Source organism: Microdochium trichocladiopsis (genome assembly GCF_020744255.1).
Source record: "Microdochium trichocladiopsis strain MPI-CAGE-CH-0230 chromosome Unknown B0I36scaffold_1, whole genome shotgun sequence".
Taxonomy (NCBI): domain Eukaryota; kingdom Fungi; phylum Ascomycota; class Sordariomycetes; order Xylariales; family Microdochiaceae; genus Microdochium; species Microdochium trichocladiopsis.
Genome location: NW_025763544.1, coordinates 2,937,003 through 2,960,846, shown reverse-complemented (window position 1 = coordinate 2,960,846; position 23,844 = coordinate 2,937,003). Strand labels below are relative to the sequence as shown.

Genomic DNA, 23,844 nt, shown 5'->3' with positions numbered 1-23,844 from the left:
CCTCAACTCAAGCGACATCTTGACTAAACTATGCCTTCACAAACGGGCTATCTGTGGGAATCAGTGTGGCCAACCGCACACGCTTTGTAGTCCCACGACGTCTTTGCAATAATAATATCCCGAAACTCAGGCTCAGCACTTTCGCGAACAAACTTGATTTAGACGTGCTTCGGCTCGAAAGCCGAAGGCAAAGCCGCCTGGTCGGGGCGCTTCAGATGACGAGCAGGACCAATACGAGACAGCGCAGACCAGGAGCCCGATCCCCCTGTCGCTTTGTGTGCAGGGATGGTGGCATTTGCTGAGCGACCAAATCCAGGTCTTCGATGCGTGTCTCTCCGCGGCGAAGATTCCTTATGTGCAGCAAATACAATGCGCTCCGCTCGCTGCAAGATGCGAGCGTACGAATCACTCACTTGCGCAGCCTGGGAGTGAGAGTTTGCTTGCATGAGGGGAACATCGTGGTCATGTCATCACCGCAGCGCATGCAAGTCATGCGATGGCCAGCACCGACATTGAGATATGTGCTTGCAAGAAGAGGCTACCCTCACACCCCCTCGACCCACATAGGCTGATCCGTCCGAGAATGCTCGGCCACCCCCCTCCCTTCGCTACGACTGTAGGGCAAGCTCGACGGATCGACCCTGCGTCGAGCAGCAGGACTACACCAGCAACATTCCGTCCTTGCCCGTTTCGGCTACCGCTTGTCGGGCTGGGTTTGATCATGGTCTTGCCCGTGGCCAACCACGGCGCTACCATGAGAACAATAAGACACCATGTGCGCAAGCTGCCACTAGAGAAAGGCGACCAGGCCATGCCAGGCTCACAAGCTCAGAACAACGCTCGCCCCGCCACAGGAGGCTAATGCTGCACATCGGACAGCCATCCTAGACCCTAAAGTGGGCGAGTCCTTACTTCCCCAATTAATGACTACGTTACCACACCCCCCATGAGAACAGGTCAAGTCGCGACGGCCGGACTGGCGTTCTGGGCTTACTCGCCCGCCGCTGGTCCCTGCTGAGTACCGGGCTACTAGATCCCTATCATACCCTGTGCAAAGCACGCTAGCTGTCGTGCCCTAGAGCTGAAAGTCGTTCTTTGCGCGGCATTCGCCTCTTCCTATCACGGACGATCCTTTAACTGTCACTCGCGCTTAGCTTGTTACACACTCTAGCCCGCACGTTCCATCCTTGACTCCTCCTTCCCTGCTCGTAAATTCTAGACCCGGCTCATCTTGCCTCTCCAAACCGCCAGATTTGCCTTCGTGAAATTCCTCGACACTACCGGGTCTTGCAGAAGATCATCAAGCCCGTCCGCTTTTTGTCACATCTGCCGGCAGGTTGGATCCAATTGGCGAGTCTTCGTGAGCAACGGCGTTTCCACTAGAGCACTCTTTGCTCATGACGGAGTCTGGCATTTCGCCTTTCGACAAGACCGCGCCAGCAACCAGCAACGCCTCGCATATCGCGAGCACAAAATCCAATCACGAATCGTAAGCATCGAGTCTTGGGATTTCACTATAGCTGCCGTCGAAGCTTGGTGTCCAGTACCAGACACATTACGGTTTTTGCCAGAAGACCTGGTTAAGACTCTTGACATTCTCTTCGACGAGTACACAGACTGGCACGAAGAGACTCAAGATGCGGCAGCCTCTTATTGTATAACCGGGTACATGTCACTGCTCATCCTTCGGGTCTCAGCCGCCGATGCCGCATGTGTCCAGCTAACCTTCTGCAATCTAGGTCCAGTACAGGGTTTCTTGGAACTTCCCTGCGCACTGCCTGCCCTTTCCATCTTTGAAGGCACACCACTCACAGTGCCCGGCTGGCCCCTCATTCGCTCTCCTTTCGTTGCCGTGCTCGGGAACACATAACAGCCACCCGTGCGGCAACTAGGGTTACCCACAACATATACAAATCCTGGCCAGCCCCCCCATCGCGTTACCACCGGGCTGGGTAACCTCTTCATGCAAAGGTCATTATAGCCCCCGATTATGAGTTCCTCATCCCTATTATCATCACCAGCATCATTCGGAATCTCCTTGACTCTGAAGACCTCCCATGCTTGGCCCAACGCGGTGACGTTGCAGTAGCCACACCGCCCACCTCTCAGAACCCAAACTTTGCTCACATGTCGCCTTCGACGCTGAAATGATGCTCACAACAAAGCAGCCAGTACATTACGGTTACAGAAACCTTCATGAGATTCCAACGCCGCCTCGCACCTCACCCATCCTAGGGACTCAGGACCAGCCCCTCAATTCAGCGAGGACTCTACCCACCACTCGTAGTCCCAGGCTACAGTCCATGTCAGGACCGCATCGCGGCTTGCCGCCTCCTCCGGGTATGGCTCTGCCGCACCCCTCGCCGGCAGTTGCAGTTCACCAACCCCCACCCCCAGGCCCTTCTTCACATCCGCAGGCCCTGCCGCCGCCTGCGCATACTCATCCAGCGCTGGCCTCATCGTCTCAACCCCATCCGGAGGAGTCTGGGCATAGCTGGCTGCAGGCGAAGATTGAAGAAGAGAGGCGGAGACAGGAGGAAGAGAGGAGAAGGCAAGAAGAAGAACGTACGAGGCAAGAGAACTTGCGCCTCGAGCAAAGAAAGCTGGAATTCGACATGCTTCGCACCTCTCTCGACAGAGGCATCCCGCCACAACTTGTACCGATTGTGTTTGCCGCCATGGGCGGCGGTCAGCTCCCACAAGCCATTCTAGAATACGCCCAGTCGTACATACAAGGCCAACCGGGACACGCGGTACAGAGCTTACCGGCGCCGCCAGCAGTTTCTCCAGAACATCACCGGGATCCACAGTACGCGATGTACTCCGGTGGCTCAGCAGCTATATCGGCAACTCCCCACCCGAGCGCAGGCCTTCAGCCAGGATTTATGCCATATCAGGGAGCGGGTTCACCGCCGAGACAGCGAGCACATACCCTTTCCATGGGCGGACCTCTTTCGAGGCCGAGGGCCAGTTCCAATTTGGCACGGTTACAGACAGAAGAGCAGGCCGGTCCAGGTACAGGTCCAGGTATGCCCGCATACCTTCGAGGCGCTGGCTCTGCTTCGCAAGCTGTACCTTCACAAACGGAACAGTCGCCCTCCATATATTTCCACCATTGGCAGCCACCCGCATCGTCTCAGCCTCCGCAGCCCGAGGTATCATCAGGTTCGTCTCGGCTCAACTTGAGGAAACTTGGGCGATTTTGCTGACCTTGTTGCTTCTATCATTAGGAGAATCGCCGCGCAAACGCAAAGCGACAGGATCGCAACCAGCTGCGCCTCCTCCCTCGTCGCAGATCAGGACGAGGTCACCCCCATTTGGGCACAAGAGCGCTGCTGGCAGGCACCGTGGACACTCTCGACAAAGAAGCGACATTTCATCATATCGACCATCGGCACGCTCTCGGGGGGACAGCTACACCTTCCGGGGTTTGTCTCCGGGTTTCGGCACACCACGCGAAGGCTCAACATTTGAATCCGGCCCGCAGCAGCAGCAACAACAACAATCACAGCCTCGGAGCGGCCCACATTCGGTCACGTCGATGCTGTCTGAACAGCAGTCTCCGCGATTTAGCACAGATCCCCGACAACAACCGCGTCAGCAGCATCAAGAGCATCCGTTCCACTCTCAACAGCCAAGCCAGGCGGAACAAAAGGACTCGCCAATGTCCAATGTGGACGACAAGGGCCGTGCTGGTGTGACCGTTACGTCAGCCCCGCGAGATCCGAGCTGAGGACGACTGGCTACGCCAGCCGGAGAGTTCAGAAATCATGGCATTTACGGACATTTACGGACATGGGTGGCGTTAGTTTAGCCAGAGAACTGTAACAACGATGTATGAAGGACGCGTTCAGTGGATGCATATGTCGGTCGACGCCGGATCGTCTACCCTGGCCACCTGTGGGTGACAGGATCAAGGAGCGATATCACTACGTTCTTCAGGTTTGCATCCCCGGATCAGGTTGCGTATGGTGCAGGATAGCCCGTACTCCTTTATCTGGCGAGTCATGGGCTTTTTTTCCTTCTTGCTTTTGGTTGCACGCATTTGAAGCGGGCGTGAGGGAAGTGGCTGCCCACGGTAGTGCATATGTGATGAACAGCATTAGAGAGCATCGACGACAGCGTCAGCCGTCAAACTACGAATACTGGAGCAATGAGACCCCGCGAATGGATCATGCCTGTTTTTTCTCGAGTCCGAGCGACGTGCGACATGGCCCCTTGTTCGGACCTCGTGGCAACGGCATGTGTCGGCGCGGGGCAGGCAGAGGGAAGGGCTGCAGCATGGTGGGATGTGGGAAGACGGCAGCGTTAGTGATGACGTGAAACGCCAGCAACTGCCGGCGACACGCGCCGCCGAGAGAAGCTTGTGGTTTGTGCAGCGACGATCTGGAGAGGCGTGGCCCAGGGGGGGGATGGAATGGACAAGTAGGATGGCGGCAAAGAAAGGCATTGGGCGGGAGCCTGCTTGTGGTTCATGTACGGGCAAAGTCTATGAGCCCTACCACGCCTCTAAGCATGGCGAAACGGGGTGTGTGGCCAGGCTGCTGGTGGGGGCCAAGTGTTGTCTCTCCATGGGCTCCAGACTCGCCCTTGAACGCGAACTCTCAGGCTCCTCCTGGACCAGCTGCCTAACTGCCTAAACCACCTTATCTTGAAGGTAAGGTGCTTTATGTATGTGCTGGCGCATTCCCACACCCCGATTGACCTTGGGGGGCAAGAAGCTAACCTAGTACTCTAAGCTGTCTTTTTCTCTTCCTTCTTTTTTAGTCTCTATGCCACGAGCAGTGCTGATTGGCCCACAAGACCCCGGACTTCCCTATTTCGTTCTAAAACGGTTCTCTCTGGGCGCGCGCGCACCCTTGGCTCGAGTTGCTCCTTTGCCTGGAGCTAACCATTGCTTGATTCCGTGTAAGGACAGTCACTCGCTCGCTGGGTGCACGAATGGGATTGTTGGCAAGGGCATTGTTTGCCACAGGCTATCCTTTCAGCTCGTGCCTAGCAGCTCATGGGCCCAACCCAGGCTAGAACAGCCGAGCCGCCCATCAGCCTCTGGCACACACACACACACAGCCAAGCAGAGACCCAATGTGGTTTACTGCTTCTGGCAGGCAATGACTGGCTGGTGTTGGGGCCAGGTGATCATCGCTGGCGCAGGCCAGTGGCTGCATCCCGCATGCCCAGGAGAATTAGTACCTGCTGCTGCTGCCGCCACTGCCGCTGCATGCCAACGGCCGGCCGGACCTTCCCCGACCTTGAGCCCGATGACGACAGTCCATGCCGCCGCCCACGCGCAGCCACGCTTTCTGCGCTGCACATGCTCACGTGCAACCGGCTCTTGTCGTGTCGCCCTTGATGGGCATAGGCAGCAACAATCATGGACAGTTTCAGCATGAGGCTATCCAGAGCCTCCCCCCCCCCGGTCCCCTTTCCCCATCTTCCCTTTCCTACCCCTACTCCCTCATGATCGGCGTCTTCAGAGTCGGATCTTCACACTCGAGGCCATTCCCTGCATGTGCGTAGTTGCGCCGCTCCTTTGGACTTGACGCCTTCGCAACGCAAAGTTCCCCAGCCACGCGTCCAATGCGTGCTGGCCTATGGTCGCGCGATCGCGCTACTGCTCCTCATGCTGGCACTCCAGGTACTCGTATTCATGGTGCATATCCAACGACCCCGGCCGGCCCATCCTCAGAAAGCCAATGCCGTCGGAATGGCCCTCTCCGACGTCCACGGGTATAGAGGTGGTTTGAATGGCCAGACTGCAGACTTACGCGCCTAAGTAGTGCAAGTAAGAGTAAGGATTAATTAGGTCAAGCAGCTAACTAGGCCAGCAACTTTGCCTGCTGTCCAACAACTCTCAAGCCCAGCGACGGAGCTCGGGCACTTCTACCCTCCGACCATTCCTGTGCCCTGCTCCGAGTCCTCATCAACTGCTGACAACACATTGCAGCCATTGCGACTCTCGAGACGCCCTCTCGGCCCAAGCGCCATGTGCCGGGCATATACGGGAGAGTCGCCGCACTTCCCCACACATTCCGGATTAACCAAAACGGCTTACAGAAGAACCCATATCGGCCACATTTGTATGCCACCAGGTGTGTTTCTGGCTAGTCCGTCTCCTCCGATCGGCCGTCTTCGGTTGTTCTTTCAACGCGACACTCGACGTGCAGGAGAGAAAAGTCGCAAACCGGCCGTTGTTGCTGCTGTTGACGCTTCCTGTACGTTAGTTCCGGTATTCAAACCAGCCATGGGAGCCAGCTTTGCCGGCGCTGATGACGTTGCCATTGACCAATGCAACTATGACGCACTTGAGGCTGTCTCTACATACGGTCTCGTACACTAGGTTTTTCCCCTTACTCTCCTGAGAAAAAGCGTAGTGGCCATGCCCGCCGAGCTGACATGTAGTTTGACCAAAGCAGTGATCGCACGGCCTTGTGAAAGACCTGCATATGCATCATTCGGGGTTCCTTCCCTGGTTTTCAGCTACTTTGTCGAGCCTGCTAGAGGACTAGAAGCACTCGTTCTCTCTCTTCGTGCGCAGACATGCAGGGCCGGGATGCCAAAGAGCCACGCAAGCCCGGACCATTGCGTCCTATGCTTAAAAGTTACCGGCTGTATGGCGAGCTGTGACATGGGTTTTCCTCTTTGTCTTGCCTGTTTAGGAAGGATGGAGATCGCCATCAGAGCAAGGTTATCGGCGGTGACGTGGAGATTGAGGCTGAGGGCAAAGCGTCAAGGCTTGCGTGAGACACTCTCGTACCGGACTTCCACATCATGGCATCCTCACTTTTCCGGGTTGTGCCTTTGGTGGTTCCACCTGAGCAGAGAAGGCGCGCATGTCGTTCAAACTTGGAACTCCTCCCAAGCGGCATCAACATGACGGGATCCTGGTCTCTGCAACAACAACACGGGGGGAAAAAAAAACGCAAGACCCCTCCCCCGGAGCCATAGCGAACTGCATTCCGTACACAGCGTATGAATATCTATGTCGTACTGGTGTCGTTGCTGACACACATCCCTAGCCGAGAAACAGGAACGTCAGCAGCGAGATCTGCAGGGTCACATCGGCGTTCCGCCGCATGCGCCAGGGTCCCCTTGCCCCTCAACCTTGCCTTCGCGCATGCGGAAAAGCCAGGGGCCATGCCTTGGGCAGAAGCTCCCCACTGACTCCGTGAAAGAGGAGCCGCGGCTACCAGGACCAGGTTGTGCAAAAACCTTCCGAAAACAAAAAGACGACGACAAGGACAAGGGCATGGGGTTGCGCGAATAGGACTGCTCATCATAGAGTCGCACTCAGGTCTGGTGATCCGACCCATGTCTCTCCTCCTTTTCTCCCTAGCCTCCCGACGCGGGGAGACAAAGTCTCGGCTCAAACCACGGGGTCCACGGACCTTGGCCGACCCCAGAATGTGCATTCTTTTCTTCTTGCTTGCGCCGCCTGGGGTTACCTTGGCTTGGTTCTGGCTCAATAAGATGAGTTCTCGTGTCGGTGTTAGTCTGCCGCAGCACAACCGAGACCGTCGTCTCACTTGCCCACCCATGCACTCAGTTATTCGCCAGATGCTTGACTTGCCGCACAACCTCGGCGAGCCGGTCTCAGGTGTCGTTTCCCTCGTCACTACCATTTTGAAATCCCCGAAACGGGCAGTAAACCACCTCGTTCCCGCCTCGGACGGCGGCTGCCCCCCCTTGTCGCGCCCTGGTCAGTGTACTATCCAGCAGCCAAGATATCCTCACAGAAAATGCCCCAAGGTCGCCGAGATACCTTCCCGCCTGTCCATTTGGGGGGCTTGCTTCATTGAATCACAAGAAGTCCCGGGTTTCATCTTTTGCGCACCACACAAACGGTTCCTGATGCCCACCTCTGAACCAGACGCCCCTTCCCCCTTTTTCCCTTCCCCCGAAGCGTTTGCCGCTTTTACACGAGCTCCGGCCGGACCTTTCTCGCCTTGGGTCTGGGGCACTTGGTGGGATGCACAGGGTTACGTGGCCCTTGATGTGACGTGTCGGCGTTTGGAGTATTTGCGTAATTCTCGTGCCTGCCCCTTACGCTGATGCCGGCGATGCTGCTGATGCTGCTCCTTACACGCGGCTTGAAACGAGTCAGGACCCCCTCCCGCCCTTTACTCAGTTTTGAGAGCAACGAATGGTGTGAAGAGGGTGTGCCTCTAGTCTTATGCATGTTTTTAGCGACCTGTCTACTTCGCTTACGCGGTAAGCTCCCCCACGCGTATAGAGTTCATCACCAGTATGCTGCATCACGTTATCCGTCACGAGGTTAGAAAACGAGCATCGAAAGCGAGCCACGCTTACATCAGCTGGAGACTTTGATGGTGATGATTTTGAATGAGGATGATGATGGTGATATCTTTTTGGCTGTCGAAAGCCGTCACTCGCGTCCGCGGGTCACATGGCCTTCATACTCGTCGTCCAACGTAGCTGGCACTACTGCACAGTGCTGTCAGCAACGAGTTCCCACACACACACACACACTCGCCCCTATGCAGCGTGTATAGGAGGACAAGACTCGCTTAGTGGCCTGGGATGCAGTGCAGAGTTTTAGAACAACGAACAAGTCAGGCTTGGGGTAGTGCGTCAAAACACCGCTCGCCTCACCTGGCCAGTTGGCCAGTGGACAAGGAAAGGAAAGAAAGGGAGAAAAAGATCACACCACAGCTGACTGGCCTGTGTCTTATCATCATTCTGACAAAAAGGAAAACCCATCGGGCTGATGCTCTATTATCGACCGAATGCATCAACGTCTTCAAGCTCTCGCAACATCATTGTAGCAATTAAGACAATGGATAAAAAAAAGAGTCGAAAGTTTCTTTTTAGAATATTTTTTTCGATGTCCACATCGTCCCTCTGAGTCCCGATTGTTGTAATCCCCCCCCCCCACCCCCCACACACACACACAAAAAAGCTGCCTACTTCGACAGAACAAGGCAAGAAGAATGCTGTGTAGTTGCAAGATGCATTTCATCTCATGGACGCCTCACTGCTCCTTCCGTGCGGCAAGCAAACATCCCTGCCTGACAAGCGGGGCCGCTTTTGGAGCAAGACGGCCTTAAGAACGAGGAGAGAGGGTTGATAGCATCTTCTTTCAAAGGCTGTGGCCCCGTGGTGTAATAATCTCGAAAGCTAGCAGATATAACATAACACAACAAACATACCAGGCAATCATTTTCTTGTCGGGATAAACGTCTTTAAAACATTGACTTGTTTGTGATTGCAACTAGCATGGCCGTCTTAAGAATACAACGCTCTTCGGAATACATTTATTATATCTTCTGATGGGTTCTGTTTTTGTTTTCGTCCTCGGAAACCTCCGCTACCTTGGCCTGGCACTAGGACGTGCTTCTTCAGGGACAGGATTTCGCCTCCAAGCCAGTTTCAAAGTCCTCAGCGCGCCAGACGTCCCCAAAGATCTGCTGACGCCCCCGTGCTCCGGCAGCAAACCCAGCGCAGTCTCTCATCCATCGAGAGCCCATCGGCAACCAAAACGCCAGCGCCAAGAGCACGACCAACATCAATCATTGGGGCCGACGACTCCTAGTACCCATGCTTCATCTGCCACAGCGCGGACCGGGCCTGCTCCCGGACGTCGAGCTCGTCGTCCGCCTGGCCCAGGGCCTCGAGCTTGGTCAGGAACCCGAGCTTGCGCAGCTCCACGGCGCGCTGGGAGCACGCGGTCGCGTCGCTGCCGTCGTCCTGCCAGGTCAGGTTGTTGATGAGGTGGCACAGCGCGAGCCGCACCTCGCGGTTCTGGCTGTTGAACATCTTGGACAGCGTCCGCAGCAGATCTGTCTGCGCGATGACGAGCTGCCGGTGCCGCGGCAGCGAGGCCGCCATGTGGACGAGGATGTAGATGACGGCCACGATGAGCTTGCTCTGAGGGGCAAGCACGCGACCGCCAGCATCACCACTGCCGTTCCCACTGCCCCGCGTGGCAGACGAAGTACTGTTGTTGTCCTTGCGCCTTAGGGGTTGAGAAACACGACTGCGCAGCTTGGACGACATGATGTCGAAAAGTCGCTCCTGGCCTATCACGTCAAAGAGGTGGTCGATCATCTGAGCCGTGTCATTGGCACCATCGGCATTGCTCCCCGTGTGCGCAGACGCGATGAGGTTGCGAATCAAAGATAGGCCCTGCTCCTGGATGGCGAGATCATTGTGTCGCGCCTTGCGGGACTCGCTCGTCTCAGCTGTGCGCAACGCGCTGAGTCTGAGCTGTGCGAGCCGAAAGAGACGAACTTCAGATTGTGTCGCCGTCAATGGCGGCGGCGATGAAGTCTTGTACAAGTTTTCTGACACCGAGTCGAAACGCTGATCTTCAGAAGTGGACATGTCGATGTCCTCGTCTGTCTCCTCACTTCTGCCACGTGCCAAGTATAACGCATCGTCCTCGATGTCGTCACAGATGAGCTGCACGAGCCACTCGGCGCCGAGTTCTGTGAGGCAATTTTGCCGGAAATCGACACCCGCGTCGTGTATAACGTGTTTCAACGCCCATAAGGCATTCAGCCGTAGCTCTGGATTTGACGAGTGCGCCTGCTCGCATAATATCGGCACCACACCTTCTTCTATGAGAGGCTGGAGATGCGTCTGGTTAGCAAAAGCATTCTTTTAATTGCAAAACCCACGTAATACTTCATGTGAAAGCGTACCTCTCGCAAGGGACTAAAGTCCACGACCAGGTTGCAGGTCACATAGGTTGCTGCAATCTGCACTTTGATGTCGGGATACAGGAGGAGTTGCATGAGCGATATTGTAACGTCAATATCTGTCAGGGCCGTGCGGAGGATGTGCGGCGAGCGAGCGAGCATCCGCACCACGTAACTGGCGGCGATCAGAACGCCTGGCGGGTTCTTCTGTGGTCCAGATATTGGCGGTTCTTTGACTGCTTTCGGAGTCTTCTCGCTGGCCTTCGAGCGATCTTTGGTCTTTCGTGGATCTCCCGGAACAGCGCTGAGCGACTCGGCAATATAGGCAAGGGCGTCTTGGTCGATGATCGCCTTGCGGTATTCATCTTTGAAGCATGCTAAGGCGCCTAGCGCTTTCAGACAGTTCTCCCGAAGTCTGATGCGATGCATCAAGACTCGCCGGTCCTCATTCCTCCCAAGGCGACACGAAGCGTCGAGATCTGCGGCATCGAGAGCCATGCCCTCCGCCTCTGGTGACCATGGTCGAGACTCAACATCAGGTAGTGGCGTATCGTATGTGCCCTTCAACATCGTGGTGATGAGCTTGACTGCATCACATTCGAAGGCTGCCCTTTGAAGGAATTCGCCGTCTGTGAGGAGCTGTGTGAGTATCGCTGGGGCCTCTTCCAGCTGGTCAAACCTGTATTCGGATTTGAACGGCGTATCTATGTCGCAGGTTGTCGAATTCGATGCCTCGGTAATAATGTTGAGTAACACAGGCATCACGAAGACGCTCAACAGGTGTTCTCGAGATTTATATGCATATCCAGCTTTAAACAGCGACGCCAGTACGGAGACTGCGGATAATATCTCTCCTTGATGGCCTGTTCGTACCAACCCGATGAGCCAAGGGATCAATGGACTCTCCGCCTCCTCAAATGCGACATCGCTGACAGTCTCCAGTTTGTCCGCGCTGCCAGGGCCAGCCTGGGCGCCGCCCAGAGTAGTATTGAACTTCGAAGTCGGCCGTCCGCTGCCACCATAGGCGTCCTTGGCCAGACCCGAACCAGATGGGGACGAGCTTCGCATGGATGGCAGTGACCGAGAGTGATTGGGCATGAAGGGGAGAAAATAGTCCATGGGGTCATGATCTGTCTGTTTCGTTGGTCGTGTTCCGGGGAGCCGCATAGCATCAGACGCAGAATCGGGGTAGGCAGCTGCTTCGCTATCGACAACCGGAAAAGTTGCCAGTACTGAGGGAGACAGGAGGAGTTTGCAGGCGCGGTAGGACGAGTCCGTCACAATAGCCGAGATTGCCCACAAAACCATCTCGAGGCTTGCGTTCGACGTGGCTGGCGCCGGAATGTAGTCTGATAAACCACCAGACCGGCCAAGGATCCCGCCGTAAGGCAGGACCTGGCCTTTGGCCACCGCGAAGCTCGCGAGTCTCGTGGCAAGGGCGTCGAGGATACCATGATTGACCAGGGCAATCTGATGGCGGTCTTCTGAGCATAATTTCTTGATGAGGTAGGCGACTATGAAGACCTGCGCGTCCAGATCGCGGCTCGGGGTGGCATGCGCGAGGATTCGAGCGAATATGTCGAGCGTGCCGGAGACGAGGACCGAGTCTGCGAGCTCGGTTACACCAAAGCCCTCGCTGCCAGCCCCCTGCGCGGTTGATGCCGCGAAGTCCCGAAGTACGCGCAACGACCAGAGCACCGTTTGCGGATGCCCACTTCCCAGGCAGTTGTCGCTCAATACTGCTGTGAGGGCGCCTGCGGCGTGCAGCGGAGGAATGAACGATGGGCCGGCATTGGCGAAGCTGCCAAGTATTTGCAGGCCTTGCAGGCGCGCCTTGTCGTGTTCAGCATTTGCGACTCCATGGCTTGACGAGGTGCCAACGATGGAAACGATGGGTCGGAGAGCGCCGAGTTGCACCCATTTCTCCTTGCACGGGAGGTGTCCGACGATGTCGTTCTTGAGGCGCCGCAGGGCCGCGAGCTGGTCGACGGGGTTGCCGGAGAGGAGCTGTGCCAGTGTCGAGTCTGGGGCCGAGTCCATGGCCAGAGGCAGTGGCCGCCTGTGTTGCCGGCGATGCTGCTGTCGTGATGATCGAAGACGATTGATGTGTGTAGCTTGGGTGGGCTGGCGGGACGGTCGCGTCCTTGTTGGGGCCGTGTCTCGATCGCGTGGAGGGTGTTTGCAGGCATGCGAGGTCGGCACTGAGATGTCGTCACTAGCTCCGGAGTGGGAGGCGTGGAGGAGCCGGGGTAAGGGCGGGCTGGGTATCGATAAACTTGGTGTATGTACACTGCCCAGGCCGGGGTTTAGGTGCACGCAGCACATGTCTCGATCGTGCAAATCACCCGTGGACGACCTCAGACATTTGCACCTCTCCAGGCCACAGGTTTTGTGTGTTGCACCCTCAAGTCCCATGTAGTCCCACGCTTTGTCCCTCGCTTACTTCGAGGTTCTAGCATCGGCATTACGAGCCTGGTCTCTGATTGTCATACTACAGCTGCTTGCTTGCTTGCTTGCTTGCTTGCTGGGACCCCGTTCATCCGGGATACTCCATACAGGTATGGATCCGGCCAGGGAAGACAGTTCCAGATGGGCAGGCATCGACTTAAGTAGGTGACAAAAGCAGTGACAATGACTACTAGAAAGCCAGTCGGCTCCGGTGCCACGGTGAAGCCGGCATACTTTTACTCATGTCTTACATGGCATTCAAGGGCGCTCTGAGCGCAACCGAGAGGTTGCTAATTGCTTAACGGAGTCGACATAGCAGTACAAAGAGAGGCAAGATTCACACAAAGTCTCGTCCGGCACCTCGCTGGCCCTTCATAGTACAAAGCCTGGGATTGATTTCAGTCGGCGAGTCCGCGGCAAACCGACCTGGAAATCCTTGACGAGATAGGAGCATCGGGTACGGACCACCACAGTTCCGTATATGACTCGAATGCCTCGGCCACCACGCAAGAAAGCGGACTTGAGCAAGCACGGCATCGGTTCCGCTGGCAGGGTTGGGGTCTCGGAGCCACTAGGCTGGTGCCATGAGTCGTGCCGTGGTGCCTACCTGGTCAGCCACTCCCGGAACTGTCAAATGGACCAGCAGCGCCCAACAAGTAGGTTTCGCACAATGTGCTGGGAGTCGAGCGAGATCTGATAGCGAGTTTCTCAGCGGCGAGCACTGTCCATAAAGGGGAATGATTGGAAAGACACTGGTGGTAGCTTCGCGGGCCTTGGCTCTTCCGGCCCGACCAGAGAAAGCACTGGCCAGGGGTCCGAAATTGAATCTTGGAGCGCCGAGCCCGGCCTGAACGAGCTCCGCTGTGCGGGGGATGGCCGCCCCGGCTGATGAGTGACTGACTGGCCCACTGGAGCACGGCTTTGGTCTGGGGACGGACGGCCCCTAATTATCGCTACGCCCGCCAAAGCCCATGGGCCGAAGGCGCGAGGCCAGCGGGATGCTAGTCTCGACAGTTCTCCATCGTCGCGGCATGCCTTGACAGAAGAGAGCAGAACCCCCCGACGCACTGGACGGCTCCGTCGGGCATGGTCCCGAGCCAGGGTCCAACTCTGGTTGGGCTGCGGTCACGGCTGGCCCCCGCGCCCGGGAGTCCTCCAGCGGCCGCCCAACTGCGTGCTCTGTATTATTACCTGTATGTAATACATGGTGGGAAATGCCTCGAGAATCCAGGCTGCTGGGCCTTGTGGGCCAGCCCACCCAAACAGCTCGGCTATGGCGGCCCCCAGACAGCCAGACAGCCAGCCAGCCAGCCGTTCTGTTCTGCTGCTCGCTAATTAGCTCGACATGTAGCGGCCTAAGTTCTCGAGGTCGAGGCGGCCACGCGATCGGATCGTGTGGCCAACTACGTACTGCTGCGACTTTTCCCAACCTTCGCTGTCTCTCTCTCTCCTCTACTGCCCCTTCCTCCAGGACGACCGACCTGCACTCGACCCCTGTCTGCCCACAAACTTTTGAGCGCCTGCCTGCCTATGCCCACCTGCACCTGCCTCTCCGACTGTCGCACTTGACGCCGCTTGGTCACTGGAACCCCCTGCACGGCTCGCAGCAGCAGCAGCAGCGTCCGTCCCTCTTCCCCGCCGCGCCGACGTCTGCGACTCGAGCCTATCCCGCCCTGCGCCTTTTCGCCCAGTAGCAGGCCGCCGTTGCCAAACGTGGTCGACGACAAGACTCTGACAGCTCCGTGCCGTCCGCCCTTCGACTGCGCCAATGCACCGCTGGTGCCTCTTGTCGTCCCGTCCAGTCTTTGCCTAGGAGCGCGCCCGTCCCTTTCCGTCTCAGCAACGTGCGTGCCTGCTGAGGGTCTCCTGGTGCCGTGCCCCTCCCAGGCCCTGCAACCCGCTTGCTGCCAAAAACCACAACGGACGGCCACCGCTGGAGCCTCGTGCATCAGCGCCCCACGCCCCGACCGCATCTCATATCGCGACGTCGCCGCCCGCGAGCATGGTCAGAGGCATGACTTGGGGATCATGTTGACCTCGTCGCCCATCGCCTCAGCCCCGTCCCCAAGGTCTCTCCATTATGTGACGAGCCGGTCTCCACTCCTCTCCCCCTCGCACAGGGTCGCTGCACCGCTGCCACGGCGCCTCTCGAAGCAGTCTCTGTCCCACTCCCCGCCAACGTCGTTCATGTCCGCGCCGCCACCGCAGTCCTCGCCCTCCTCCCAGCCAGGCGCCCGCAGCAGCAAGCAATATGTTGCCGTTGATGCGGCTACCCAATACTCACCTTCGGTACCCTTCGACCCCCGCGTCCCCTTGCGCGCCGCCGAGGGCCCTTGCCCTCGACGCTCTTCGACGCCCGTCACAATGACAATCGCCTCCACTGCCACCGAAGTCAAGACCGAACCACAATCTTCGGCCAGTGTTGTCGTGTCGGCGTCCGTCTTCGAAGCTGAGCCGACGGCGACTGCAAGTTCCTCCGCCTCCGCACAGGCGCCGTCCACTGGTGGTGCTGGAACCTCTACTGCCGGGAGCGCGCCAGCCAGTCTCGCAACGAATCCACTCTCACCCTCAAAGAGGCGCAAGTCAATAGAAGAAGCCGTCGGCACGGTCGCGCATCCCTCCACATCTGTGGTGGTCTCGAGCACGCCCAGCTCGCCCAAGCGGTCCAAACCAAATCAAGGCCCTCCCAAAGTCCTGCCTCTGAAATACGAGTTATGTGATGTGGAAGACATGGTGATTCTCATTGCCAATATGCTCGGCGAGTTAATAGAGACCAACGACTCGATCGCTATGAAAAGTGGCCAGCTCACGAGGTTTCATTCAAGGTATGTAGAGGCTTATGCTGCCATGGATTGCAAAGCAGGAAGGATGCAACAAGACTGACCTGCGTTACAGGACTGCTCCGGGCATATCCGTGTTGGACTATCTACAGCGACTGGCGAAGCATGCCACTTTGACTCCACCACTACTCTTGTCGATGGTGTACTACATTGACCGCCTTTGCGCTCTCTACCCCGACTTTACCATCAATACTCTCACAGTCCACCGATTTTTAATCACGGCAGCCACAGTAGCTGGCAAAGGCTTGTCGGACTCATTCTGGAACAACTCTTTTTATGCCAGAGTTGGAGGTGTCAAAGTTCAGGAGCTCAAGCTCCTGGAGCTTGAGTTTCTGTACAGGGTTGACTGGAAGATTGTCCCTAATCCAGAGGTTCTGGTGGCGTACTTCAGGGGACTCGTCGACAGATGCGACGGTTATACGCTAGAGGAGAGCGGAGAAGATATGGATGAGGAGAGCTCTTCCGATGAGCTTGACGAGGAAGAGGATGAAAACGGTGATCTCAGCGACACCTCGGCTACAGCGACCAGCAAAAGCATCCAACAAGAGAAAGATCAGACATGAAGGGCCTTCAAATGCGCAACATCGATTTAGCACGAAAGAAGCGTCCGGGTACAGCCGGACCACCCACTATCAGAAGAGCAATACTCCTATGCCTCACTCGCAGGCATTCAGCTACGATCCGATGGATCGAGACTATCATCAATCGGCAACGAGCCTATAGACCTCCCGTGGAGCCTGGCAGCGCGTCAAAGGCCGGAAACCAGGCACCTTCGGAAGCCTTAATCTTTTGTGTTGTACCCAACCTGGGCACTGCATATCTACACATAATGTGCCCGACTGCGCCTGAAGATCAGGCCATTCAAGACAGCAGGCGATTAGACAGAGTCGCGCTGCCGTCATCTGTCCGTCATCAGCATCGGGTTGCGGACCGGCAACCCCAGAGGCGGTGTGTATATATGTACATGATTTGTGCATTTATATTATCGGTCACGTCCGTTACGTTACAACGCTATAGCAACATTGTTATCAGCACGCGTACCTACATTTGACACGAATTCTAGTGTCTTCACCGCCTGAATTCTGATGCTGATTCTGAGGGCTTGCCATCCTGTTTATTCAGAGGATGATGGGATGATACAATGACACAGTTATGATTGTGCGATTTCGAAGTGAATATGCCATGCCGTGACACGACCCCAAAGCTGGGGCAGGACGGTTGTGTTATGTAAGCCGGTCAGTGTCTTGGTCCAGACGTGCTGAGCTGTTTCTGGGTCTGAGACCCAGCGGGCGCCCAGAGAGTGGGGACACGTCCAGGACACAGTCCACGCCTCGGAACACCTCTAAGCTCATCAACCACCGAGACCCAGAGTAGTTGCACCTTACGGCTGGGTATATCAGCAATCTTGTACAGCGCGCTTTGTTCACCCGTGACAGCCCATCCGAAGGGTCGACAACCCCTCTCACTCATCTTCAGCACGAGGCACACAAGCGACGAGAGCTGAGCGAAGGCTTCCAGGCTGTGTCCCTTCTCCCACCACCCGTATCCCGCCATCACAGCAACTAGCAGACGATGAAGCTCTCGACGTCACTAGTATCAACGGCCAGCCTGCTCCTCGCGGCAGCGAGCTCGGGCAGCGCCGCGTCCTCGACAAGTGCGCGCAAAGCAAACGTCTACATTCAGCCTGTCGCGACGACCAGCGGCGCAGCACCGCCGCAGCTTCTTGCCGAGATTCAGTACGACCCATTCTTCGATGCCGCTTCAGGTAGCGCCGCCTCGACACGGGACGCCAGCACCAATGCCGCGGCCTCGATACTATCCTACGAGGCGCCCGAGTTCGACGCAGACGGCGACGATGATGACAGCGGCGGCAGCGGCGGCGGCACATTGCGGAAGCCGAAGCTCTTGCGGATAGGCGTCTGGGATCCGTCCACCGCGACGTGGGCGTCCTCGACATCTGTCGCGAGCGCAGAGAACTTTGGCAAGGGCTATTCCCCGCAGATCATGCTGTCTGTGGACGCGCGGAGCGGCGACGTCGTCGGCGCCGCACTCAGGGGGGTGCGAATCGACGCGGGGCAGACGAGGGACTTTGGCCCCAAGGCTGTCTTGCTGGTGGACTCGCCCGGGAAGCAGCCGGATCTGAACAAGCCGGTTGTCCTGGCGCCCAATGGGAAGAAGGTTGAGCCTGTGCCGGAGAAGACTTTGTTGCAGAAGTGAGTTACTCTTTCATCCTTTTCCTCTCTGCTCTATCTACACACACCCCTGTTGGGGAGATCGCAGATATTTGCCTGCTACGGCACTCTGTATTGATGTACTGACTCTTTGATTCCTACAGATACTGGTGGGTGCTCGCTGCAGGCGTGCTGCTCGCCATGAGCGGTGGTGGTGAGGGCGGCAAGTAGAAAGGGACACACGATGATCATTGCTTGTGGCATCTATAGCGTTCCTCTTCAATCGAGCAAATACCAAACTCACGGCCGTTCGTTATATTTGTGGCGTGGACACCATGACTTTATCCAGAGAGACGATCTACATTCATCCCTTGCTATGCCCAGCGTCCATACGTACTTGATTCGAGGTGGTGCATGCTTCGAGCACCAAGGCGACTTGCGAAGCCACCATTCTAGTCCCTTACTGAAGACAAGGTGCTATGGACCGTGACCAGAACAAAAGAAAGTCCCAGGAACACCCATCAAGGAGATTAATTGATTCCCAAATTCATCGGTAGACACTTAGACGCTGCAGCGGGACAATTGATTGTGCTTACTTCGAGCTGCGGGCAGGCGTTGTCTCGTCCAGTACCTGCCCAGGTGCCTGTGAGCACTGCGTGAATCGCAGAAGTAGAAGTACCGGCTACCCCTGGCCAACGAGCTCCAACATGCTTGTCAGCACGACATGTGACTGGGGGGCCAAGTAGACGATACCTCAGGCGACCCCTCCCACGCAGCGGGTCCCAAGGTCTGGTCCAGCCAGCTTCCCCTCTGACACCCGCAGTAAAGCAACCAGCCTGCTTGGGCGGACCCCTGCCACTGCCGTAGCAACCGCCCAGCCAGTCGCATGCGCAACCTGCGCTTTTTCCTCGGCCGCAGCGTCGCGCTTCACCAGCTCCTGCAGTCGCCCACTTTTGCGACACCGCGTTTGTGAACGAGCCTCGTCCATCCTCACGCACCTCTCCCTCACACATACACGCACAACAACAAAGACCGCCAACGACGAACCCCAGTTCAGTTCGTCACAAGCAGCAATTGACCAACCCCGGCATAACCTCTTGAAAATCACAAAGCACGCATCTCGAGCAGCCATGTCTAGCGGCAGCGGAGCTACCGACCCCACCCAGTCTGAGGACTTCAAGGGCAAGGGCAAGGCCGTCGCCGAGCATGAGACCGCCGACGCCACCATGGACGAGGACGAGGACTCCTCTGACGATGAGCAGGTATGTCTCGCCAAGGCTGCAGTGGACAAACACTGCCTGCAAAATTCAGGCTTCTGTTGGAAATCAAGCCACAAGGCACGAGGCTATCCCCGCTAACACGCACCTCTGCGAATACAGAACGAAGGCGGTAAGCGACCACCATGACCACCGTCACAACCCATACCACCACCACCGACCTTCGATCACCCAATCTGGCACGATCGCGGCCGCTTACTACACACACGAATCACTCTTGCCCCAAAGTCAGAAACTAACCTTGAAACCTTTCACAGGCGAGGCTGAGGAGGCCGAGGACAACCTGGACGAGATTGACCTAAACAACATTGTTGAGGGTGGTCGCCGGACCCGTGGTCGCGTCATTGACTGGGCCAAGGCTGCCCAGGAGAACCCTGCCGATGACGACGACGATGAGGACGAGGAGGACTTTGAGCCCGAAAGCAAGGACAACGACGATGACAAGATGGACGAGGACTAAACGGCGCTGCACATGAAGGCGTCCCTGGTGGCGAGTGATGATGCAGGACAACCTCACAACTACTTCAGTGACTTATCACGAGCATCCTTGGCTGGCAAGCGCACTGCAACCGCTCTTGGCCAGCAGGACAGCCGGAGTGCCTGTCAGTATACTCTTTGATGTCGCGGTTGTGCTCGCATTGGCCTCCCGTGATTCGCATGGCGGACCCTGCAAGGCAGCTTGCTGATGGTAGCTGTCTCATTACCACCCAGTGTTAGTCACTCGAGCTTTCGGCCCACCAAAAGCGAGAACCCGGATTGTCAGAATTTGGGTGCTTTGTTGTATTTGATGAGCGTCGACAGCAGAAGAATAAACGAAAATAGAAATGATGATGGCGTGGCATGATTCTGCAGCATTGTCGACTCATCTCGTGGATGTTTGCATTCACAAAGTGACGTGAGCCTCGACACTCTCGAATTGTGATCGGCCATCCAGCAGAGACGACCTGCAACATTTCTAGTAAATTGACATTCTCTTGCAGTTCCATGAATCTACTACTTAGCATGTACTTCGAATTGCATGCTGCTGGTTGGTTCCTCCAGCACAGCGAAGCTTTGGGGCGCTGACTAAGGACAGGCTTTGTCAAGCCGGGCCGATCTTTCCCCCGTGTCCGCACCCGCACCTCGAAAGCTCCAGATGTTTTTGAAGCTTCACAGCAGTGGCGGCAAACCCCCAATCACGTCATCCGCTGTTGTCATACTGAAAGGCGCGCGAGAGCCGAGCCAGCCCCCCAGAATAGCGCAGATGGGCCGCTCCCCAGATTAGTCAAAGGGCGCAATGGCATCATGGCCCGGGCCTCGTTTAGTCAGATTGACATCGCTTTGTCAGTCGCGGCACGCTGGGCCATTTGTCTTCTTGTTCGAGAATGTCTGCGTATAAGACAGGGAAGGCGCTCTGCGGCTTTGAGAGAAGAAAAAGTCAAGTTACTGGTCACGATCAGTAACGACAAACCCTCAACTGTCCCCGGCTCTCATAAAGTCCTCGGCTACGCTACGTACCCCACACTCGCAATACGCCACCACTGGGACAATCTTGATGAATGCGCTGAACAAGATTGCCAGCCCACTTGCAACAACGTTATTCCGCCCAGGTCAGCTTTCTACAGTGATAAAGCCTCTTGCGTTCCAATCCAGCCGTGGTTTGCGAGCTCCGCCTCTAACCCAGAGTATCACGACACCACCACACACTCGTGCTACACATAATACAAGCATTCCCACCGCCCACAACCACAAGACCGGCGCAATGACGACGACCGCGGGCTTCAGCCACATGGACCCGGCCGACCAGACGCACGGCGTCGCGGCCTGGACCAAAGTAGACGTGGACTACTCGTCCTTCGGCCGCAAGATGTATACCCGGCAGGTCCACGACGCCCGGGGTCACGAGGACGACTTCTCGGTCGACACCTCCGGGTTTGCCGTCTATAACTATCCGGCCAAGGAGAAGCTCTTTGTCGACGACGAGGCCGTGCGGAACGGCTACTACGCAGAGGTCGAGGCCCTCCTGAAGGACAAGCTGGGCCCGGGCGTGAAGAAGGTCGTCATCTTCGACCACACGATCCGCCGGCGGCTGCCGGGGGCGGCCCGCGCCCCCGTGCAGGCCGTGCACGTCGACCAGACCCCCGCGGCCGCGGACGTGCGGGTGCGGCGGCACATTGCGGACCCGGACGAGGCCGAGCGCCGGATCAAGGGCCGGTACCAGCTCATCAACGTGTGGCGGCCGATCGAGAACGCCGCGTCGGACCACCCGCTCGCCGTCATCGACTGGCGCTCCACCAAGCCCGAAGAATTCGTCCCCGTCAACCTGCTCTACCCCAAGCGCAAGCCCGGCGACGCGGACGACGACGACCGCGGCAAGGAGGTCGCGCCCGACAGGTCCACCTGGGCCTCGACCGAGGGCTACGAGGCCCGCGGCGAGACGATGCGCGTCCTGCCCAGCGAGGACCACCGGTTCTACTACGTCAAGGACATGACCCCCGACGAGGTGCTGCTGCTCAAGTGCTACGACTCGCACGGCGAGGGCCGGCCGGACGGCAGGCAGGGCGTCGCGCTGAGGACGCCGCACTCGGCGTTTGAGGACCCCAACACGCCAAAGGACGCGCCGCCCCGGCAGAGCATCGAGGTGCGGTGCTTGGTGTTTTATGAGTAAGACGAAGAAGGAGTATCTCTATCTCTCTCTCTCGCTTCTATCCGGGGTGGTTTGCGGAGCCTCTGGTTTCACACACGCACACATTTTTTGTGTTCGACCAACGCTCACTATCGTCGACGAGTGTGGGGTTTTGTCCGTTTTTGGGGGAGAGATCATGAAGAGAAAGTATAGCATAGTATAGCAATCCGATTTCTACGATATTATTCCGGTCATGCGGTGTTTGCTGGTTGCACAGAGTGAATGACAAGTCGGACTGATCTGAAGGGCAGTGATAAGTTGATATGTGATACAGCCTTTATGATTTGAAACCTGGCATGGATCCGTGCAGATGACAGCCTCGCTTCTGAGCTGCAATGAAAACCTGTCAAAGTCTCAAATCCTGACTGGGGGACGACCAAGGCATGCGAGTCGAGCTAACATCTCGCCGATGTAAGACGACCTTGCGCTTGTACAACCACAAGCCCGTCATCAAACCCCCCCTCCCTTTCCCCTTTGTCCCCTGTAGTTTCTCGTGCCATTTGGTGTTGTTGTGATGGATGAGATATCACGTCACACAGGCCGGCCTGGTGTACAAACAGGGGAAAGCAGGACAAGGATGGAGATGAGAGAGGGATTTACTGGCCCAGCCGCGGCAGCCACTGGCTCGCCACTCACGACTGGGAAACGTGGATCAAAGATGGACAAGAATGGCAGGACTACCGGAGTGCTCAGCTTTTCACCCTCGATCTGCGGTGACTGATATAGGCCATATACGACATCCCTTCCTGCCGGGTCCGCAGTGGACGGCCTCGGAGCATGTTCTGAGCCCCCTGGGGATCTCCATGCCAGGACTTAACGCATTCATTCCAAACAGACTGGCTGGCTTGTAAGCGCGTTGCTCTTTGGGCTGTTCTCTTCTCCCTCGATGGGGCATTCGGGCGATTTCGTGGGCGAAAGAGAGCATTCGGGGAAAGGGAAATGGCAAAGCAACCGGAGCGGTGATTCTCGTTGATATAAATGACGACACAAGGGACGTTCCTCACAGGCAAGGAAGTATGTAGAGTAACGCGCCTCGCAAAGAGCGAGTTGCCAGTGTGATACCCCGGAGCTTGCTATAAGAGGCTGATGAAGCACGTTACCATTGCAAGGTACCCAGGCTAGACGATGGCGAGCAGTGTTCGATCTGCTCATCGCTCTCACACGCAAGCTGTCTTCATTATAGTACCTTCCTCAAGCGCCTACAAACATGATCGGGTTTCCCTTGTCAAGGCTGATAATCTCAAGTACACTTACATGTCATCCTCACGGCAAGTTAGGCGAGACAAGCCCGGGATGTTCGATTGCATACTTGCTTTAAGCAAGTAACAAGCAGAAACAAATCAATCACGAGCAGGAAGTAATAATCCACATGGGAATTCAACGGCGTCTCCAACTAGGTAACGCCGAGATCTGCTCCAAGTGTGTGTGTGTGTGTGTGTGTCCAATGTCAAATCCACGGGTGATTCAGAGCTATTGCCAGACAAGAGAGAACCCGCGCACAGCACGTCTCAGCTGCACGGGACCGCTGGCCTAACCCAAGGGTGCCAGAGCATTGGTAACCCGTCAAGTGATCGTCCCTGGGGATGTTCACTTTCCAACGTGGTCGACGTTTCTCCTAGGCTCCAAAGTCGGATCGGAAGTGGTCAACACACAACGAGTTTTTGCCACCTGTAATAAACTTTACCAAACTTCTCACACCGACGAGGCACTTTTGGTCGAGGAGGGCACCCACGTTGGCAGCATTGTGGTTCGAGGCGACTCCCTAGCCACAGACATAGACAC

General features: G+C 56.8%; 9 protein-coding genes across 9 annotated transcripts; 8 read left to right on the top strand and 1 right to left on the bottom strand.

The window, feature by feature from the left end:
- Positions 1 to 2,056: 2,056 nt before the first annotated feature.
- B0I36DRAFT_11528 (uncharacterized protein) lies at positions 2,057 to 3,836 on the top strand. The gene is made up of 2 exons (XM_046147953.1): positions 2,057 to 3,165; positions 3,231 to 3,836. The coding sequence occupies exons 1-2, from the start codon at positions 2,148 to 2,150 to the stop codon at positions 3,731 to 3,733; spliced, it is 1,521 nt and encodes a 506-aa protein (XP_046018568.1). The 5' UTR covers positions 2,057 to 2,147; the 3' UTR covers positions 3,734 to 3,836.
- Positions 3,837 to 5,687: 1,851 nt separating this feature from the next.
- B0I36DRAFT_11495 (uncharacterized protein) lies at positions 5,688 to 7,094 on the top strand. The gene is made up of 3 exons (XM_046147945.1): positions 5,688 to 5,791; positions 5,948 to 6,215; positions 6,414 to 7,094. Exons 2-3 carry the CDS (start codon positions 5,987 to 5,989, stop codon positions 6,875 to 6,877), a joined length of 693 nt encoding a protein of 230 aa, XP_046018567.1. The 5' UTR covers positions 5,688 to 5,791; positions 5,948 to 5,986; the 3' UTR covers positions 6,878 to 7,094.
- B0I36DRAFT_11479 (uncharacterized protein) lies at positions 7,095 to 8,110 on the top strand. Its single transcript, XM_046147942.1, has one exon. The coding sequence runs from the start codon at positions 7,312 to 7,314 to the stop codon at positions 8,050 to 8,052; it is 741 nt and encodes a 246-aa protein (XP_046018566.1). The 5' UTR covers positions 7,095 to 7,311; the 3' UTR covers positions 8,053 to 8,110.
- A 1,083-nt stretch (positions 8,111 to 9,193) lies between these two features.
- Positions 9,194 to 12,863, bottom strand: B0I36DRAFT_310847 (armadillo repeat protein). The gene is made up of 2 exons (XM_046152305.1): positions 10,665 to 12,863; positions 9,194 to 10,590 (listed from the first exon to the last, which is right to left on the bottom strand). Exons 1-2 carry the CDS (start codon positions 12,699 to 12,701, stop codon positions 9,550 to 9,552), a joined length of 3,078 nt encoding a protein of 1,025 aa, XP_046018565.1. The 5' UTR covers positions 12,702 to 12,863; the 3' UTR covers positions 9,194 to 9,549.
- A 2,610-nt stretch (positions 12,864 to 15,473) lies between these two features.
- Positions 15,474 to 16,512, top strand: B0I36DRAFT_233126 (cyclin-domain-containing protein; the record flags this gene model as incomplete). The annotated part of the gene is made up of 2 exons (XM_046149205.1): positions 15,474 to 15,934; positions 16,005 to 16,512. 2 exons carry the CDS (start codon positions 15,474 to 15,476, stop codon positions 16,510 to 16,512), a joined length of 969 nt encoding a protein of 322 aa, XP_046018564.1.
- On the top strand, positions 16,307 to 17,261 carry B0I36DRAFT_11451 (uncharacterized protein). The gene has a single exon (XM_046147938.1). The coding sequence runs from the start codon at positions 16,509 to 16,511 to the stop codon at positions 16,998 to 17,000; it is 492 nt and encodes a 163-aa protein (XP_046018563.1). The 5' UTR covers positions 16,307 to 16,508; the 3' UTR covers positions 17,001 to 17,261.
- On the top strand, positions 17,140 to 18,682 carry B0I36DRAFT_310842 (uncharacterized protein). The gene is made up of 2 exons (XM_046152304.1): positions 17,140 to 18,162; positions 18,285 to 18,682. Exons 1-2 carry the CDS (start codon positions 17,522 to 17,524, stop codon positions 18,349 to 18,351), a joined length of 708 nt encoding a protein of 235 aa, XP_046018562.1. The 5' UTR covers positions 17,140 to 17,521; the 3' UTR covers positions 18,352 to 18,682.
- Positions 18,683 to 19,064: 382 nt separating this feature from the next.
- Positions 19,065 to 19,999, top strand: B0I36DRAFT_310841 (histone chaperone domain CHZ-domain-containing protein). Its single transcript, XM_046152303.1, has 2 exons — positions 19,065 to 19,382; positions 19,500 to 19,999. Exons 1-2 carry the CDS (start codon positions 19,327 to 19,329, stop codon positions 19,855 to 19,857), a joined length of 414 nt encoding a protein of 137 aa, XP_046018561.1. The 5' UTR covers positions 19,065 to 19,326; the 3' UTR covers positions 19,858 to 19,999.
- A 1,139-nt stretch (positions 20,000 to 21,138) lies between these two features.
- B0I36DRAFT_357794 (uncharacterized protein) lies at positions 21,139 to 22,044 on the top strand (the record flags this gene model as incomplete). The annotated part of the gene is made up of 1 exon (XM_046157856.1): positions 21,139 to 22,044. The coding sequence occupies one exon, from the start codon at positions 21,139 to 21,141 to the stop codon at positions 22,042 to 22,044; it is 906 nt and encodes a 301-aa protein (XP_046018560.1).
- Positions 22,045 to 23,844: the final 1,800 nt, after the last annotated feature.

Excerpts from the sequence above, each read along its gene's own strand:
- B0I36DRAFT_310847 (XM_046152305.1), bottom strand. The coding sequence starts at position 12,701 with ATGGACTCGGCCCCAGACTCGACACTGGCACAGCTCCTCTCCGGCAAC. Across the intron at positions 10,591-10,664 it reads ACTTTAGTCCCTTGCGAGAG|CCTCTCATAGAAGAAGGTGT; the intron begins GTACGCTTTCAC and ends ACGCATCTCCAG.
- B0I36DRAFT_11528 (XM_046147953.1), top strand. The coding sequence starts at position 2,148 with ATGATGCTCACAACAAAGCAGCCAGTACATTACGGTTACAGAAACCTT. Across the intron at positions 3,166-3,230 it reads GCAGCCCGAGGTATCATCAG|GAGAATCGCCGCGCAAACGC; the intron begins GTTCGTCTCGGC and ends TTCTATCATTAG.
- B0I36DRAFT_310842 (XM_046152304.1), top strand. The coding sequence starts at position 17,522 with ATGAAGCTCTCGACGTCACTAGTATCAACGGCCAGCCTGCTCCTCGCG. Across the intron at positions 18,163-18,284 it reads GAGAAGACTTTGTTGCAGAA|ATACTGGTGGGTGCTCGCTG; the intron begins GTGAGTTACTCT and ends TGATTCCTACAG.
- B0I36DRAFT_310841 (XM_046152303.1), top strand. The coding sequence starts at position 19,327 with ATGAGACCGCCGACGCCACCATGGACGAGGACGAGGACTCCTCTGACG. Across the intron at positions 19,383-19,499 it reads ACTCCTCTGACGATGAGCAG|AACGAAGGCGGTAAGCGACC; the intron begins GTATGTCTCGCC and ends CTGCGAATACAG.
- B0I36DRAFT_11451 (XM_046147938.1), top strand. The coding sequence starts at position 16,509 with ATGAAGGGCCTTCAAATGCGCAACATCGATTTAGCACGAAAGAAGCGT.
- B0I36DRAFT_11479 (XM_046147942.1), top strand. The coding sequence starts at position 7,312 with ATGTCTCTCCTCCTTTTCTCCCTAGCCTCCCGACGCGGGGAGACAAAG.
- B0I36DRAFT_11495 (XM_046147945.1), top strand. The coding sequence starts at position 5,987 with ATGTGCCGGGCATATACGGGAGAGTCGCCGCACTTCCCCACACATTCC. Across the intron at positions 6,216-6,413 it reads TGCTGCTGTTGACGCTTCCT|CAGTGATCGCACGGCCTTGT; the intron begins GTACGTTAGTTC and ends GTTTGACCAAAG.